We start from the raw sequence: 19,784 nt of genomic DNA, 5'->3' as shown, positions 1-19,784 counted from the left end.
CCTGGTGCCAAAAAGATTGGGGACAGCTATTGTATAATACATAAATTAATTATTTTTATAAAGTGAGGTCTCTTGTTAACAAAACAGATAGCCAAAAGTATAGTTATCCTCTTACAGGGAATATGTCACACCTGATTTAATTTATTTTAGAACAATTTAAAAGCCAGAATTTGATTTTTAGAAGCAAGAAAATAGGGGCCAAATTGTCACATGGTGGCAGCTTTTATGAATATGGCGTCAGTGTGGCTTTCTTTGAGAATTCAAGACAAGTGTGAATGGAGGCTGTGCAAGCAGGAGTCTGTAACAGATTGTCTCTTCCCCAGGGCTGCCGGGGAGCGCTATCGCAGGGAGATGCTGGCCCACGGTGGAGGCAGGGAGCCCATGCTCATGGTTGAAGGTAAAACAAAACCAAAATGGCACCATCGATAATGAAAGCTGATTTATGTTTTCTCCATATTTTTTTCATTTAAAGAAAATGTTTTAGGCCAGGTGTGGTGGTTCATGCCTGTAATCCCAGCACTTTGGGAGGCCCCAAGGAGGGTGGATCACCTGAGGCAGGAGTTCGAGACCAGCCTGGCCAACATGGTGAAACCCTGTCTCTACTAAAAATACAAAAAATAGCTGGGCGTGGTGGCAGACGCCTGTAATCCCAGCTACTTGGGAGGCTGAGACAGGAGAATCACTTGAACCCAGGAGGCAGAGGTTGCAGTGAGCTGAAATCGTGCCATTGCACTCCAGCCTGGGCAACACGAGCAAAACTCCTTCTCAAAACAATAAATAAATAAACAAATAAAAAAGAAATGTCTTAGCTGTGCATTGTGTTCTAAGCATCTGTCTCACTGTGTCCTAAGTAAATTAATTTTTAGTTGCCATGATTTATTCAAGTACCAGGATAAAGATTCAGGTTTTAGCTTTCAAAATGTTACTTATACTCTAATAGAAAAATTTTTTATTTGTCATAAACTCTTAGAAAATTTTCCTTTAGATTTTAACAGGTCACAGTGGTTTTTTTTAGCCTAAAGAACTCATTTATTTTTTATTCCTTTATTTCTTTTTCTGAAAGTTTAAAACTACATATTTTCAAGAAATTCCAAGGCATTGGGTTAGTTTTTTTTTTTTTACCTGTTGAAAAATTAGAACTTAATATCTTTAAGGTATCACAATTCTTTTTTTCTATGTAATTTTCTCAGTAATTTTTTGAGTATTTTTACTGAAAATTTAATTGTAAATGGAAGTGATCATCATGATTTTTCATGTATGAATATAAGAACATTGAAACATTCTTACAAATATTTATAGGAAGATATGAATGTTACTAGATAATCGCAATATATTGATGGTTATATTTGCAGCTGAACTTGACTATCTGAAAAGTTTTCTGGCTATCTGAAAAAGTGCATATAGGAAATAACTTTCAATATTGAAGAAGTGTTTTCATTGTAGTAATTGAGTGGGTCTGGGTAGTCATGAGTGTGACTTAAATGTCTCCTTGCCTAAGACTGTTGAATCTAATGCCTGTACTCCTTTTTAGCAGAATTCCAGATTCTTGCCTTCAGCCATTCATTTATTCAGCAAATATTTGTGAAGTGCCTTCAGCCATTCATTTATTCAGCAAATATTTGTGAAGTGCTAATTATGTGCCAGACATGATTCCATGTGCCAGAGGTGAAGTAGTGAAAGACGCTTAGACAAACATTCTGCTCTTTTGGAGATTGAATTCATTCCATCAGCTTTGTGAAGAGTGAGGAAGTGTGCATGCTGACACAGCCATCATTTACAGCTAGTCCTTACTGGCCCTTATTGAACTTTCCACCTCTGGGGACGGTTTTAGGGATTACCATGTATCTGTTGATTGACTCTTCTTAGTAACCCTATGAGGTAGGAGTTATGATCCCCATTTTATAGACAATAAACAGGTCAGGTCCTCTGCTTATGTAACAAGGCAGTATGTGGAAGAGCCAGGGATTGAACCAGGACCTCAGGCAGCAGACCAAGCTCTTCAGCTGCCTGTACTGTCAGACAGGACATCTAGTTCAGGGTCTATTCCAGGCCCAGGCAAAAGTGAAACAATAGGCACATCATAATAAGCTACTGATTGTGGGTACATTGTGTACTTTTGGCTGGTGGTTGGTAGCACCAGCCCACCCCGAGCTAAGGCGGAAGTAAGCGGTGAGTTTCTGTGAGGTGTGTGTTCCTGGCAGCCGTGCTTGGCTCATCCTTTCCCAGACCTTGCTGCTGCACCTCAACATTTGCTGATAGGAGATGCCATCAAAAGAAAAAAATGTAAATCTTTTTCAGTGTTTATCTTTTGGCTGGTGTGCTTTTCTAGTCGGCTTCCCAGAATGTTGCAACTCTCAAAAATTCTGTTCTTTATCCAAAAAATGTTGTGTTAAGAAACTTAATATTTTCTGCACTAAAATTCACACATGAGAGAAAAAGAAGTCCATCATTCAAACCAGAGATGATTAAGTATTCAGATTTTAGTTAACACAAACAATAGAACAATTCTGCTTTTACATTTTAATATTTTTCTTAATGCTGTTCTGTCAGATCTCATTAATTCACATGATTTGTTTCATGTCAGAGATGAATGGGGGACATGCAAAGAGGATTATGCCAGTTGTCACTTCATAGGGCTGGATTTGTAAGCTAAGACCCATAGTAGTGGCTTCTCATTTTCTTGGAGGCAGTCAGCCTGTGCCCCAAAACAGCAGGTCTTAGGTGTTGGCTCACAGCCTTAACACTGGGGTATCACCAGGAGTGATGGGTGAAATTACTGAGATTTGTAACGTAAAAGCTTACAGGATCTCGTTGTCCTGTAACTTTTTATAGGTACCTTATATATTTTTGTTTAACTGCTTCCTGGATAAATGTAAAGAGTTATATTACATAGCAAAATGGAAAGAAATAGAATACCTGCCTTCAAACTATGTACCTCCCTAACCAAATCACAACTTTTTTTTACCTTCTTAGTTATAAGACTGTGTTTCTTAGGGTCAGAATACCTTTGTATTCATACTTGTGCTCTTTGAATGATACAAATTCAGAGAAGTCAAATAGGGAATGCTTTTGATCTTTGAATAATAAGTTCTACATAGGCAAACTTTTAGATTATTTGTTTTTCTCAGAATGAGTCATCCCTTGGGAACAGGGCTCTGCTCAGAGCTCTGAGTCCCTTGGCCATTTCTAGTCCTCACCAGCTAGAGGCCAACACCCTATTCAAGGAAGTCCCTGAGCACACAGGATTCCTCTACTTTCTTTTTTCCCTGGTGTTTGCTTTACATTCATCAGTTAAAGGCCACTGCTAGGAACCATGTATCTGTGCTGTCTAACTCTGGGCTGCAAGGTATTTATTCAGCAGTTTTCCATTACTTAACTTTACATAGAGTGATCCTCACAGGAAAAAAGACAAGTTGCAGCAGCAGGGGCTTTTCTTAAAAAGCTTAACACACCAAATACCATTTGAAGGCAACATAATAGTGGTTAAAACAGTATTTTCTTCCCCAGAGAAAGAAAGCAATCACATGGTGAAATAGAATTGGATTTGCAGTCAGTGACTCTGCTACTTACTATCTATAAATTACTTAGGAAAGTCACTTAATTTCCTTGCGGGGGGTAAAATATGATTTAACTTCAAAACACTTCTTTTTTTGTCTTATTATTATTTATTTTTTATTTTTTTTGAGATGGAGTCTCTACTGCCCAGGCTGGAGTGCAGTGGCACGATCTCCCCTCACTGCAACCTCCACCTCCTGGGTTTGTGCACTTCTCCTGCCTCAGCCTCCTGAGTAGCTGGGACCACAGGCATGTGCCACCATGCCCAGCTAATTTTTGTATTTTTAGTAGAGACGGGATTTTGCCATGTTGGCCAGGCTGGTCTCGAACTCCTGACCTCAGGTGATCCGCCCTCCTCGGTCTCCCAAAGTGCTGGGGTTACAGGCCTGAGCCACCTTGCCTGGCCCAAAACACTTCTTTTTAATCTGCTTCTCCTTTTTTTAATCTCTGAAGGGGGTGGGGTGTGTGTACAGACGTGTGTGTAGCATTGCAGATTGACAGTATGGCCTTGTCTATTCTTAAACACATTCATAGCTTACATAAAGATATATATTACAGGCACGACATTCAGTCACTTAATCCTCCACTAAACACATGTGGCAATACCTGACTGAAACCAGCTTTCTTAATTGCTGAGACATCTGGGGTGAGGTTTAACTCTCATTGTCAATGTTAAGGTTTTCTGCTGTTCATCTCATACCCCCACAATGGTTTTTGGCTTATGTTAAATCACATTTCTGAGTAGTAAGATAACTTAAGGTTTTTGCTTAAAATAAACCATGATGATATGGCATTCCCATTCATTTCACCGTTTTATAAAATATATACTAGAATATTTGTTAAGTGTGCTATGGTGAGCATGATCTAAGGTTCAGTTTCCATTACAGTCACTTCAGAAAATGTGCAGTTTTATAAAAAGACAGATATGCTGAGGTTTGTGAGTAGCAAGGAAGTAATACTTTGCCCCTGCTAGGAAGCAGAATTGTTTCTTACTACAGCAAATAGACAGGTAGAATTATATATATATTAGGAATGGAAACTATATTAGTTCAGCAGTTTGTGAATGGCAATTGTATTACTCATGCAAGTTTTCATATTGCCCTCTGTAAACTATTTGGTCTTTTTGTGTTTTATGTTATGTAAAATTTTTAGGTAAATGCCTCTTATTGAGTTTTTAGGTTCAGATTTTACTTATCCTCTGATAAGTTTAATCCCCTATAACACAGGTCATATTGTCCCTATTTTTATAAATAATGAAACTTAGTCAGTGTTCATACCCTCTGTGCTGCCTTGCCCACATTTTTCTCTGTTGATCCTTAAATTCTGACATGAAAGTGACCTGGCCTTTGGAAGGCAAGAGATGTAAGCAATGTAGGTCTTGGGCCCTGATGGTTCTCTTAACGATCTCCAAGTCTTTTTTTTTTTAATGTCACAACCTATCTATTCTCATTGACATAGGAGAGACCTGCCTGACATTCACTGATCAACAATAAAATCTTCCTCTTCCTGCGAGCTCCTTTAGACTTTTGTGGCAAAGCTGTCAATTTAGTTTATAACCATTTTTAGCCATGGTGGTCCTGATGGAAAGATTCTCCCCACAGCCACGTAAGCAGGACGTGGCCCGGTTAGTTTTGGGTTCTGCCTCTGGTTACAGAATTCCTTATGCTGTCTTTCTTCAACTCTTCCACAAAGAATCTGAGGGGAGGGGGAAGGGAAAGGATAAAGTCCAAGATTTTAGCATTCCAGGAGGTTATTTGTAAATATTAAACAACTTTATTTCTATGCTCCTTTCTAATCAGAATCTCTCTGGCCAAAAGCAGTATGCAAGTAGAGATACTAAATAATAACTTTATGGAGTTTTTCAAATGGACCAAACATCAGATCAGATGGAAAGAAATAGTAGTAGCTAAATGAGTCAATTCTCAACAAACTGAAACTCGATTTTGTTTGTTTTTTCGCATCAGACTGACTCACCAAACCAAGTCTAGAAGCCCACAGGGCCTTACCTTAAGCTGATTAAAATATAATACCTTACGTTTCTGTAGAGCTTTATTTATAGTCTGCCAAACACACTCGCTTTTGCCATATTATCCTATATCATCTCTTCTAGCTTATTAAATTTTTTTTGTTCAAGAAACAAACCAGAGAATTATGGTTTATACTCCAAAGAACCACCTCCACACTCCAAGAAGATTAATACAAACAATAAAGATATCTATCTACTAGTTTCTTTAAAAACCGTTCTCAGTTCCAGCAGCACGGAGCACATCAGCACCCAGAAATTGGGTTTACGCCATTCTCCAGTAAGAGGAACCAAGGCTCCTTGGAGAAATGGCTGATTCCAGGGCTGAAACAAGGAAGACAGAAGATGAGCATGAAGCGTCTTACAGTGCCAGAAAGGAAGGAAGTGCCCAGAAACACACACAGTGATGGGCGCATGTGTCATCGCAGCAAGAGCCCACTGAAAGAGCTCCCAGTACCCCAACCTGGGCCAACTCCAACAACCAAATAAATCACAGTCTTGGGATGTGATACAAAGTATTAAATACATATCCATGAGTCCATACTGATGTAAATGATTAAATGAATAAATGAATAGAATAGAATAATCTCCCATAGAGAAGAGTTCCAAGTAATTTATGTACATACTCCCCTCCTTAGGAAAGTGGAACATAACTCCCCACTCATTATGTGGGCAGTGCAGAGTGACTTCCGTCCAGAGCACTCTAGAGACAGCGGGGGAAATGACAAATACGACCTCAGTCAGATGATCAAGTTCAGCATCAGTGATGCGTCATGTGGACAGTATGCATCCTTGATATAATATGATGGGAAGTTTTCCTCCCAGAAACCCATAACCCGAGTTTCATAATGAGAAAAACGTCAGACACACCAAATTCAGGACATTCTGCAAACTGCCTAAGCAGTACTCCTCAAAACTGTCAGGGTCATTGAAAACGAAGTCTGAGAAGCTGACACAGTCTAGAGGAGCCTAAGGAGACATGGCAGCTACATGTAGTGTGGTCCCCTGGTGGGTCCTGGAACAGAAAAAAGACAGCTAGTTTTGATCGTACCAGGGCAATCTGACTAAAGTGTGCCTGGAGCTAACAATATTCTGTCAATACTGGTGTGTGAGTTGTGACAAATGTCACACCATGAAAGATATTAATGATAGGGGAAACTGGCTGAGCGTGGAGTGTGGAGGAACTCTCTTGACTCCATCACAGTTTTTCAGTAAATATAAAACTATCCTAAAATTTAAAATGTAATTAAAAACAACCTCCTTGGGAAGGTTTTTAGCAATGACGCTGCTGCTCATGGTTTGGTCCACACCTTGACTCCACCATGTTTCCCTTCTTCCCAGCAGCCTTTTCAGTGCCACTTGGGGGAGGGAGGAGCACAGAGGTGAGACTGAAAGACGAGTATTGGGCACAAAATGAGGCTGGAAGGTAAGTGGGCGTCAGGTCGGGCAGGGCATTGTGGATGCTGTGAAAGAGAGTTGGTGTTTATTCTGAGGACTATGAGAAACCATTTACAGTATTTTTAAGGCAGGTAGTGACAAGATCAGATTTATGTTGGCATGGAGGAGAGTGAGTGTGATATCAAGGATGACTCCCAAGCTCCATGCTTCAGTTGTTACAGAGATGGTTGCATGGTTATGACTGCCACGGGGGACAGAAATCAAGAAGCCCTTATGCAATTCGGCCACTGTGAGAATTCAGCTCGGGGAGCTCCCAAGGCCTTCAGATTAAGTTTCTGAGTGACTGCGAAGGACTCTGTACAGAATGGGCTGGAGGAAGCTCTTTGCCCATACAGTTCTGATGATGGGAAACGCACTTTTTCACGAGGAAACTCACTTCAGTTTTAGACAGCTCTGATTGACAGGATGACACGTTTATTCAAATTGACCCAAAATATTTAGTCCACTTGAAAGTTTGATGTCTTGTTGACACAGCAGCTTAAGTAATAAGCGTTGATGCCTTTTTTTTTAAAATAACCTGATTACTAACCTAGTAGGCAAAACGTGCTTAGTGCAAGGCTTTACCGTTGGTGTTATTTGCACAATACAAACATCACGACAGTCGAGGAGCAATAAGTCCTGTCTGTCAGCAGAAGTACAGCTGACATTTAAAATAAGAAAGCTAAATAGTCATTGTTCAACAATAGCTTGATTAATTTCCCTGTTGTCAAAAGGTATACACAGATACTGAAACAGAAAAGGCGTTTTACATTGTCTTATAGCACTGAAAATTAGTAGTAGTTAATACTTCCAGTTTTAAAGCATGCAGTTAGCATTTATGCAATCTGATTAATCTCTAAATATTGGCATTGTGTGGCAAGGCTGGTGTGCCCAGCACTGTAGGAGAACAGTAAATGCACACTACCTCTGGATGGTTATTTCTAAATTTATGTTTTAGAAGGTGTCTTTGCTTTTTATTTTTTTAATCAAGGGATTTCAAGGGAAAGATAAGCCTTAATGCCTGACAGGTTCTGCCTGACTGAGCCAGCAGCATCTGTGCCCCCCAGGTATGTGGAGGCTGAGCATACATAATGCCAGAACGTGCTCAAAAGCACCAGCCTTGGCTTGGGATAAGTGCCCACCCCAGGGTGTGTTTTACATTTGTGAGGGACTTAGGAGGAAACCCCTTCACACAGATACATTAAATATTAAAAGATAAGATGATTTAAAACTACTAGCATGCCAAGTAAAACTTTGCTGTTGGAAGTAAATCATTCTGATGAATTTTGATGGGTTGTTTAAACATTTATGAATAGAGTCTCTTTGTTTCCCCTGTAGTCAGACATTCTCTACCCCCTTACCCTGCTTTGTTTTTGCTTCATGGCACATATTAACATTTACTTCCTAATTTCAACATGTATTATTTCATTTATTGGTTTATGGTCTCTGCCCCTCAATAAAGTCTAAGCTCTGTGATAGGAGGGCAACTGACTGTCATGTTCACAGCTGTATCTGCAGCCCCTGTTACAGGGCTCAGCCCATCAGCATTGAATAAATATTTGTGAAATGAGTGAATACACGAATACCAAAATAGACTTAAAAGAGCAATTGTTTCCTGTGCTGTAGAAAAGTTGTGATTTAGCTGGGTGTGGTGGCATGCTCCTGTAGTCACAGCTACTTGGGAGGCTGAGGCCATTGCTTGAACCTGGGAGTCGGAGGTTACAGTGAGCCAAGATCACACCACTGCACTCACTCCAGCCTGGGGAACAGAAGGAGACTCCAGCTCAAAACAAAACAAAACAGGCCAGGCACGGTGGCTCATGCCTGTAATATCAGCACTTTGGGAAGCTGAGGCGGGCTGATCACAAGGTCAGGAGTTCGAGACCAGCCTGGCCAACATAGTGAAACTCCTCTACTAAAAATACAAAAATTAGCTGGGCATGGTGGCACACGCCTGTAGTCCCAGCTAGTCAGGAGGCTGAGGCAGGAGAATCACTTGAACCCGGGAGGCAGAGGTTGTGGAGAGCTGAGATCACACCACTGCACTCCAGTGTGGGCAACAGAGTGAGACCCCATCTCAACAACAACAACAACAATAAAAAGTTGTGATGATTACAGTGGGAACAGGCTTTTAATTTGCCTGGTTCAGGAATTTTTTTTATCACATGAATATTTTTGGATATTTCACAGGCTAAATATTTTCATGAAGTTCTTCAATCATGTAAAAGAAAAAATATATATAGTTGTTGTGCTGTCTCCACACTTGTCCAGTCTCTCACCTGTTCTCTTACTCCCATCCTGCGCTTCCTCCTTCCTGTCGCGGTGTTTTAGACACTTTTTGTTCTAGTACAGTGCTTGGTTCTGCCCACTGGACGAGTACCGACTGTTAAGCAGCTGGATAGCAGGCATAATAAGTAGGGGACACCACTAGAAGAAAGGGGGGGTCCGCTATCCATTCCCAAATAGGTCCTTACTGGCCAGAGTCAAGTACCTCTTCATAAGCCCTGGGCATCAAGAGTTCCTGCCTAAATGATTTCAGATAGTACTCTGTTTAAGCAGCATGCAGGAAGGAGATTCTCCATGCAGGAAAGGCGAAGGGACAATGACAGAGTGCAAATGTGCCAGGTAGGTCATGGGCAGCATCTTTAATCCACCAAACACTGCTCTGGTGGGTCGTGTCATCTCCACTTCCCACGTATGGAAGCAAAGGTCTTGTTTCAGAGCCATTCTCTGGCATAGTCAGGAGTCAGTCACACTCTTTTGCCTCCAGAGCCCCTGCTGCCCCACAGCACTCCCCGACACCTCTTAGCCATAGACTCTTGATTACTGTCTTCTTCTTCAGCTTCTGTTTTGTCACTGTTACTTTCAATGGGTAGTGCTTGTTTTGACAGTTTTCTCTAATAGTAAGCTATCATCTACTTTCTGTATAAATTTGATGGGTCCCTCTTCCATTTTGAGATACGTCCAGAGGTTGACTTTGAGGTCTGAGAGGTTTTTCTTCCTTAAGTAAATATCTTGTAGTAGATTCATTCCAAAAAATATACTCATGATTCCATTTTTAGATGATGTCAATGTATACTACCTTCTAAAAGGGATGTAGGTAACATTCTCTCAGTGCTTTGAGTGCTTAATGGAAACATCATAAGATGTTTTTGAAGATGGTCATTTGTTATAGATGGTGTTCCTTTTTTTAATTTTTTTTTTTTTTTTTTTTTTTTTGAGAGGGAATGTCTGTCTGTCACCCAGGGTGGAGTGCAGTGAGGTGCTCTCAGCTCACTACAACCTCTGCCTCCTTGGTTCAAGTGATTCTCATGCCTCAGCCTCCTGAGTAGCTGGGATTACAGGCATGTGCCACCATGCCTGGCTAATTTTTGTATTTTTAGCAGAGACGGGGTTTTGCCATGTTGGCCAGGCTGGTCTCCAACTCCTGACCTCAAGTGATTCACCTGCCCCAGCCTCCCAAAGTGCTGAGATTACAGGTGTGAGCCACTGCACCCTGCCTATAGATGGTGTTCTTAACTTATGGTTAAAACTGTGTTCTGGCCTGGTGCGATGGCTCATGCCTATAATCCCAGCACTTTGGGAGGCTGAGGTGGGTGGATCACCTGAGGTCCGGAGTTCAAGACCAGCCTGGCCAACATGGTGAAACTCCATCTGTACTAAAAATACAGAAATTTGCTGGCTGTGGTCCATGTACCTATAGCCCCAGCTACTTGGGAGGCTGAGGCAGGAGAATCACTTGAACCTGGGAGGCAGATGTTGCAGTGAGCCAAGATTGTGCTGTTACACTCCAGCCTGGGTGACAAGAGTGAAACGCTGTCTCAAAAAAAAAAAAAAAAAGTGTGCTGAGTGGGCTAAACACAGGTTACAAAAGCAGATGTTGTATCCCCAAAGGTCTGGTTCTAGGTTTTGTTTTGTTTTGTTTTGTTTTGAGACATAGTCTCGCTCTGTCATCCAGGCTGGAGTGGAGCTCAGTGGCGCAATCTCGGCTCACTGCAAACTGCCGCCCATGTTCAAGCGATTCTCCTGCCTCAGCCTCTCGACTATAGCTGGGATTACAGGCACCCACCACCACACTTCGCTAATTTTTTTATTTTTCGCAGAGATGGGGTTTCACCATGTTGGCCAGGCTGGTCTCAAACTCCTGACCTCAAGTGATCCGCCCGCCTTGGCCTCCCAAAGTGCCAGTATTAACAGACATGAGCCACTGCACCTGGCCTGGATCTAGATTCTTAACTTTGCTGCTTGACACCCTCAGGCATCAAGCTTCAAGGGCTAAGGAAATCACAAGTTGGCAATACACTGATGAATTTACATTTGGAAGGTGTACCAGTAAAAAGTTAAATTATAGTAATAATTATAGAGATTTAGAGCAATTTTAGTTGAAGAATTGAAATTGACATTTGCTAGCCAACTCTTTTATGAAATGTTGCTAGAGGATGTAGAAACAAGATTTCTCTTGGTTTAACTGGATTGCTTCCTGAAAGAGCATTTACAAGACATCTTCTGGTGTTTCTTTATGTCTTTTTCAACTAAATGTAAAAGAAACTTTTTCTTTATGACTGTGATGTAACATTATTAATAATGAAATTAGATTAAGAAATTATACCTATACCTGATTTTCTTTTATATTTAATAGTTTATCTTTACATTAAAGTTTCTCTTATTGAATAGTCCCTGGTTAGTTGTAGAGTTTGCACATCTCAAATATCTGAATAGCATTATCAAGTTCTTTTTGTGACCCATCACATAAGTTAGAGTATGTCAGGTAACACATAGTTTCTTTACTCTCTTTCCATTCGGTACTAAATGTATGTTTTGTTTAAGCTTTAGGGTCAGGAGGAAGGCCAACCTGTACTTATATTTCCCTTTCTAGCAGTTTAAATAAAACTGAGCTTTAACAAAATTCTTAAAATCTTAAGTCACACACTCAAAATAGTGGAATTTCAACACTAGATTTATTTTTGTCTTCCTTTTGATGCATGTGCATTCCACATTAGGATAGACATTTTATTTAAATGCTGCAATAGCCTGTGTATTGATTTTCTAAAGATAAGTAATCCTTTATGTCAAATACTTTCAATAAAACTAATTCCTGCTACTTGTATATTGCCAGCATTGAATGGATAGGAGGGAGTCATAAATGTTTAGTCAAACCAAGCATACATTTGTTATTTTATTGTTCATTGTTGTTACAATAGTGAGAGCAATAACACTAAGTACAGCTAAAAGCATTTGTTGAGTGTATTTGATGTGCCAAGTACTATGCATGTTGCTGTATGATCTCATTTAATTCTCTAAACAGTCCAAGGGATGCATAAGTAACTTATTTGCCTGAGATCACCTAGTAGCAGACGTTAGAACTAGGATTCAGAGTCAGGTACTCTGACTCACCTGTGTGGGCTGGTAATTTCTTCAACTTCTTTCTCATTATACCAGGAAGTTTTTGCTTTGAAATATGTGCATGCATATTCCACTGTATTTTTTTTCCCTTGCTCTTTCATAATTTTTGGCAACTGAGTTGCCTTGTTGGGAATACAGTGATGCTCAAAGAAGATATTATTGGGTTATCAGAGTAGGATATCATGGGGACAAATCTGAAAAGTGGCATGTGCCAACCAGTATGCCAACTAGTAGCTAATATATATACTAATATGTAATTGCCTTATCTACAGTAAAATGATTTTGTAGGAAAATAAGATTTGTTGAATGTAAAGGCATGAATGCACGGCATACAAAGCAAGTTTGGAACTTTACAGGATGCTTATTGGCAGAAAGCTGCTTTTCTTGCATAGCGTAGCAGGAATAAATGAGGAGAGCATGTTATGGAATCAGAGCTACAATTTAGTAGCTCTAGGATTATGACACAATTTCAATAATAGAGGCAGAGCCCAGAATAATAGCCGAGTAAATAGAATCCCTAATCCTTGGCTTGTTCATGTATTTACCCAACGTAGCCTCTGAAATCGCTGAAAGCTTTTTGGAAGAAAGAAATGGAAAGGAGCACCTGCGTTCTCAAGGCTAAGACCTCCGTTTTGTAAATGCACTAATATTTTAAGAGGGTGTGTGCATGTTTAGTGTGTGGGTGTGTTTGTTTAAGGAAGACACTGAGCTTCAAAAGGCAAGATGTTTTGTAACCCAGAAATGTAATTGTAAATGGAATTATTAAATCTGACAATGAAATTAAAATAAACTAATGTGTAAACAGAGCACATATGTGGGGCTGTACTTGCTGGCTCAACTTCTGTCTAACACAGGTTCAGAGGCTTCACTTCAGTTAATACTTCTAGAGAGATAGAGAGAGCCTCATCTGTGAATGCCGACAGATACCAATCCAGCACAGGGAGCAGCAGAGTCTTTTTAGTTCAAAGGAAGAGAAGAATTTCACTTCCTGGCTGATAGTCTGATTTTCTCAAGAACTGATTGTAGATAGAGGGAATCCACCTTTAGCAAAGGGTGTGGGTAACCACAGTCTTGTAGCAGAGAAAAACTTCAAAGTCAAGATGGTGAGCCATACAGTTGCCCTAGGCTTGGGAGAGACAGATCTGGAATGAGGATTCTGATCTCATAAAATTCACTTAAGATTTTTCAAATTGCCAGGGTAGCCTTTGTAGCTACAATTCTTAATCAGTCTAGGCTGAGTTTGGCACATATAATTATTTCAGCAGAAAAAATAGCCATTAAACTATTATGATGAATTATTAGAATTGGTAATGGTGCTGAGAATACTCAAACCTCCTTTTCACTCACTCCCAAATCTGTTTAGATAATCTGCTTTTTGGTACATCCAAGTTATTGTTATGTCTAGTAATGGAGGATGGCATAGCACAGGCAGCTGTATATCTGAGTGAATCGCAGGTTCTAAAAAGAGATTTCTGATCTCTTTTTTTAGTTGTGGTAAAATATACATGCCATACCATTTGCCATTTTAACCATTTTTAAATGTATAGTTCCAGGCCATTCACAATGTCCTACACTTACAATGCTGTGGAGCTATCACCAGTACCCATTTTCAGAACTTCCCCATCACCCCAGTGAAGACCCTTTTATCACAGAAGTCAGCAGGTAGAAAAATTGATTTATTTTAATTCCATCTTTTATTTCTTTTAGTAGATAAACAGTTACCTAATAAGCAGATGCCAAAAAGTAGAAAAAAGCTGTGATTTATGAGCTGGATAAGTAGCTTGTGAGTTTTATGATAGTTTTATGATATTTAATCACAGATCAATGTTTTGGAATTGAACTTGTGCAAAAATAGTAAGCAACCTCCTCCTTCAACTCTTGAACTAGGAAGCATGTTTTCATAAATCTTCAGGTCTGATTATTATAGTGAGTTACTGAGCATTTCTGTGTGTTAAATGCTGTATCTTATTTAATCCTTATTAACAATCTAGCAAAGTAGATGACATTGTGCCAGTTTTATGAACTTCAAACATTATACTAAACTCCAACATTTTACTTTTACTTAGATTGCCTCCAGCAGGGGTTAAGTGATTAGTCTGAGGTCCTTAACCAGTTGTTTAACCCAGGGCAATCTCTTACTAAACCCTTGCTCTAACCATCACGATATATTGCCTACTTTCGAGCCACCCAAAGTTTTATTTAGAAAATGAAAAAGGTATTTTTTTCTCTCTATTCTTTCTTGGCACCTCTTCAAAGGAAAACTTTTGTATAGTCAGAAGAGAAATAGCCTGAAATTTCAAACAATAAGATACCATGCAGAACCAGATAATGTTCCATTCAGCCCCAAATTCACACCAGCACAGTGCCCCCGAGGCTGTTGGTGGAACTGCATTTGAATGGCTGCTCTGCTGACCAGCAAGGCCCCACTGGGCTATTGTCCTGTAGGGGGTCCTCAGGACATTTTCTTTTTTGGAGCCTGAGGCTCTTTTTGGTCCACTAGACTGTTTCTTAACTGATACTTTTAGGCCTTAAATAGAAGGCCTAATGGAACTTAATTAATTAATTTCTACTAAGTCCAGTGCTGTGGCTGAAATGTAAGAATATGCCTAGCTTTTAACTTTTATTTATTTTTTTAAAAACTTTTTTTCTAGGTTCGGTGTACATGTGCAGGTTTGTTATATAGGTAAACTTGTGTCATGGGGGCTTTTTGTACAAATTATGTTATCACCCAGGTACTAAGCCTAGTACCCAATAGTTATTTTGTTTTTGCTCTCCCTCCCCCCATGCTCCACACTCACATAGGTGTCAGTGTGTGTTGTTCCCCTCTGTGTCCATGTGTTCTCATTATTTAGCTCCCACTTACAAATAAGAATATGCGGTATTTGGTTTTCTGTTCTTGCGTTAGTTTGCTAAGGATAAGGGCCTCCAACTCCATCCATGTTTCTGCAAAAGATGTGATCTCGTTCTTTTTTATAGCTACATAGTATTCCTTGGTGTATGTGTACCACATTTTCTTTAACCAGTCTGTCATTGATGGGCATTTAGGTTGATTCCATGTCTTTGCTGTTGGGAATAGTGCATCAGTGAACATTGACATGCATATGTCTTCATGGTAGGATGATTTATATTCCTTTTGTGTATATTAACCAGTAATGGGATTGCTGGGTCAGATGGTAGTTCTATTTTTAGCTCTTTGAGGAATTGCCGCACTGCTTTCCACAATGGCTGAACTAATTTATACCCCTGCCAACAGTGTATAAGCATTCCTTTTTCTCTACAACCTCACCAGCATCTGTTATTTTTTTGACTTTTTACTAATAACCATTGTGACTGGTGTAAAATGGTATCTCATTGTGATTTTGATTTTTTAGCTTTGATTTTAAAGAACGGATGAGGTATTTGTCCTGGGTGTCTTGGCCCAGGGCCCTGGCCACTCCTGATTGGTGTTACGAGTCCATCCACCTGGCCACATACACAGAGCACCCAGACCTCCCCTCTCCTGGGCAGCCTTGGACACCCAGTCCATGAACTTCCCTTGCATCTTTGAAACCTACAAGCAACGATACTTTCTTCCCCGACTCCACAAGGGAAGATCCAGTTTCAGGGAGACCCAAGCTATGGAGGGCAGTCCCTCTGTGCTATCCTCCTCACACCTCCTGCCACACCTGACAGGGCTTGGTGGCAGTGAGACACTGTTTTCTCTTTGTCCAGGAGCAACCCCTGCTTTTCCAGTGAAGGTGGGGAGTAGAAATCAGGCATTGAAGCTTGCTTGTGTATCATCCAGACTTTATGAATCGGAGGAAAGACAGAATCATTTAAATGAAAAAACAACTGCTTCAGGTACAAATCCTGGGTCTACAGAGTTGGTCTTTGATCAAACAAAAAGATCAGTGTTCCCTAGACATCATTAAATTCTTTTTAATAACGGGTGAACTGATTTTTTTTTTTAATCAACTGGGATTCTTCTTGAAAGAAATAGAACCAACTCTGGCTTATCGAAGCAGAAAACCAATTTTTTTTTTTTTTGAGGCCACAGAATCAAAGGAAGAAGTTAGGACAGGGCTCCAGAAGAGCAGCTCAGTGGGGCTTGGCAGAGGAGCGGGTGTGTTCTTCATGGGGCTGGTACTGGGATGGCTCAGTTCCAGCCAGCCGTAGACCTTTCTCCATTCGGCTCAAGACTCAATCCTGGGAGAACACATCTGGCCACCCTCACTGGGTGAGGCAAGGGCAGGGAGAGCTTCCTCATTCGTTGGCCCCCCGCAGGGTGTCTGCCTGCACACTGTTGACGTTTTGGGACCAGATAAGTTCTTTTTATGGGGCCTGTCCTGTGTGTAGTAGGGTGGTTCACTCCTCCAGTGTGACAACCAAAAATGTCATCAGACCTTGCCAGATGCCCTGACAAAATCACCCTCTAAACCACTGTTCTAAAGCAAAATTATTCTCCTAACCAGAAGGGAAATGGATGCTAGGTGGAAAAACGCAATATCCTACCCCATTGACACCTTGGTGCTGTATGAACAGTTATGTATTTCCATGGCTTTCTCCCCCACTCATGAAGTTCCTCAGAACAGAAATCATGTCTCACTCATATCTGTGTGCCTGCTGTCTCCAATACACAGTGTTTAGCACACAAGTGCTTAGTAAACATTTCCTTTGATAAATGCATGAGCAGACGATCAGTCCGAAGTGGAGTCAGGAGTGGTCATGTTTCTGCTTGCTGCCGTGCACAGGGAGCTTGGCCTGCAGGCAGAGGCATTTATCTCAGAACCCTAACGGCGGGAGAGGTCCACGCCTACGGGGAGTCAGACCTAAGCAACTCCATCCACCTTTCTGCTAAAATCGCCCACTTTGGCAGAAATCATGACCTATCAACAGATGGCCAGTCCTCTACCAACTTCCTCGTGTTTTCCTTGAGAAGTGGCTCCCTCTGGGCTCCTGCCTGACTGAGTTTGGGTTCTATTTCTCAGGCTCAGAACAATCAGAATGAAAGAAGCTTCTTAGGTGTGTGTTTCTGAGCTTTTCTCATAAAAGAGTTAATAATTGGTAAACACAAATTATTGTCCTCTAGAATGTTCCTAGTAATCAAAACATACCCTGCTTTTTAACTTCTTAAATAAAAGGACTGCCTTAATCTCCAAAGGGCACCTCCCGTCTGGGAGACTTCTTGAGCAAGTGCAGAACCACAGCTTCCACACAGCTCACACTGACACCACGTCCCTTTCTCCCTCCACTACAGATCTGTAGGCCATATCCATGCCAAATCCACTAGATCATTGTAGGTGCTTTTCCAGCTAGCTGGTACTCAATAACTTTGAACAGTGTCCCAAATAAATTATAGTTTTACGTGAAACAGTTGTCTTCTATTTCACCTGAAAAATTTTAGTTAAGTAGAAAATTATAAGCGTCTGTATCTTTCTTGCTCAGTATTTTTCAAGTTATAGTTGTCAGTTGGGAGAAACAACATCTCATTTTCAGGCTTAATAGGTTTCCGCAGGTCCGTCTGAGCCATGGGGCTTAAAGGCGAGCATGCAGCAGAGTCACTGGGAAGGCTTATTAAAACACAGGTCACTGGGCCCATCCCCAGGTTCTGATTCAGCAGGGCTCGGATGGGGGATTAAGAATTCACATTTCTAACAGGCTCCCAGTTGACAAACCAGTGATGTCAGTCCACTTTTAGGTCCACTGGATCATAGTTTTCAGAAGAAAATCTCAGCCAGTCACAGAGGCGCATGCCTGTAATCCCATGGGGCACTTTCAGAGGCTGAGGCAGCTGGGTCACTTGAGCTCAGGAGTTCGAGACCAGCCTGAGCAACATGGCAAAACCCCATTCCTACAAAAAAACAAAAACAAAAAACAAAAAACAAAAAAACTAGCTGGGTGTGGTGGTGCATTCCTGTAGTCCCAGCTGAGGAAGGCGGAGGTGGGAAGATCACTTGAGCCCAGAAATACAAGGCTTCAGTGAGCCGAGATTGCACCACTGCACTCCAGCCTGAGTGACAGAGTGACACCGTCTCCAAAAAAAAAAAAAAAAAAACCTCAGTAATTTTTATATATAATATATACAGGGTTCTCTAATCTTTTGGCTTCCCTGGGCCACATTGGAAGAAGAATTGTCTTGGGCCACACATAAACTACATTAACAATAGCTGATGAGCTAAAAAAAAAAAAAAACCACCAAGAAAAAACTTCATAGTATTTTAAAGTTTATGAATTTGTGTTGGGCCACATTCAGAGTCATCCTGGGCCACATGCAGCCCACATGTCATGAGTTGGACAAGCTTGATATATAACATCTTCCTAATAAATAACATGTTTTTTCTTTTTTGGGGTTGGTTGGTTGTTTGTTTTGCCTTCCTGAAATTCACATTAGGCATTTAGGCACAGATTGAATGAATGGATGAATGAATGGAAAAACTCTTACAAATATTCAATTAATAGTTTCTTCATTCATTCATTCTTTGAGTTTCATTAAATTTGGATCATACTCAGCCACTGATCAAACAGCCATAGTTTCATTTTATTGGGCACCTTTGCTTGGTGTCAAGCAATATATGAAATAGACTCAAAGAAAAGATGTACCTATTCTTCTTCTTCCAAGCTTTAAAATAATTCTACTTTTTAATTGCCTGGTAATCCCCTGTATTTATGAAATTAAATGATACACCAACCATTTCACCCTAGGGCCTTAGGAAAGGGAGCCAGAATGAGATTTGGTCTTTGCAAGGTTGGCTTACAAGTATAGTCAAACTGCCAACCAATTGCTCTCCATCATGTTTTCAAATAATTATATTAATTGTACATCCAAAAGGGCATTCAAGGGTTAAACAGGTGAGGCCATGAGTTTGCTGATTTTTAAATGAAGGTCTGGTTGGATTATATGTTCATTATGTATTACAAAATAACAGAATATGAACTTGCAGCTTTGTACACATACGTATTTGAACTCATCCTGGAGCTGACAGGATTTTTTCTTGGTGAAAGTGTAGAAATATGCAGTTAGGAGCTCCTTAAATATGTAAAGGCTTCTGTTTGAAGGGGTTACCACAGACACTTGGAGACCACCCAGAAAGCATCCCTAAGCACAGAACTCTTGGGCACTTTTTCCTCCCAGTATCACACCAAGACAGGAACTCCAGCAGCAACCAAGCATTGTGAGCAGCGTGTGCCCTGATGGGAAGAGGCTCTTGGTCGTTACATGAGTGCCTGTCCTGGTCATGAGTGTCCCGGTCACAGCTGGGCCAGGCAACCATTGGCAGTGCCAGACTACGGCCCTGTGAGACGAAGCCACTGATCTCTGCCCTCTACTTCCAGCTAGATGGGCACAGTCGTGACTGCTTGTAAAGTGTGCTCCACAGAATGGAAGCCA

At 40.8% G+C, this 19,784-nt stretch overlaps 1 protein-coding gene across 3 annotated transcripts in view; it reads left to right on the top strand.

Moving 5' to 3' along the window:
* The window catches only part of MIPEP (mitochondrial intermediate peptidase), a 159,322-nt gene that overhangs the window by 132,607 nt on the left and 6,931 nt on the right, over positions 1-19,784 (top strand). For 2 of the 3 annotated variants that reach the window (XM_063650613.1, XM_063650615.1), the window contains 2 exons: positions 324-397; positions 13,966-14,099. In XM_063650613.1, the coding sequence (XP_063506683.1) occupies positions 324-397; positions 13,966-14,084 (193 nt within the window). In that variant the 3' untranslated portion in view covers positions 14,085-14,099. Of the gene's footprint in view, positions 1-323; positions 398-13,965; positions 14,100-19,784 lie in introns of those variants that run through there. The other variant, XM_054446835.2, reaches the window with a different exon arrangement.

This window comes from Pongo pygmaeus, chromosome 14 (assembly GCF_028885625.2).
Source record: "Pongo pygmaeus isolate AG05252 chromosome 14, NHGRI_mPonPyg2-v2.0_pri, whole genome shotgun sequence".
NCBI lineage: Eukaryota > Metazoa > Chordata > Mammalia > Primates > Hominidae > Pongo > Pongo pygmaeus.
Note: the sequence above shows the minus strand (reverse complement) of the source record. Positions and strands in the feature narration are given on the sequence as shown.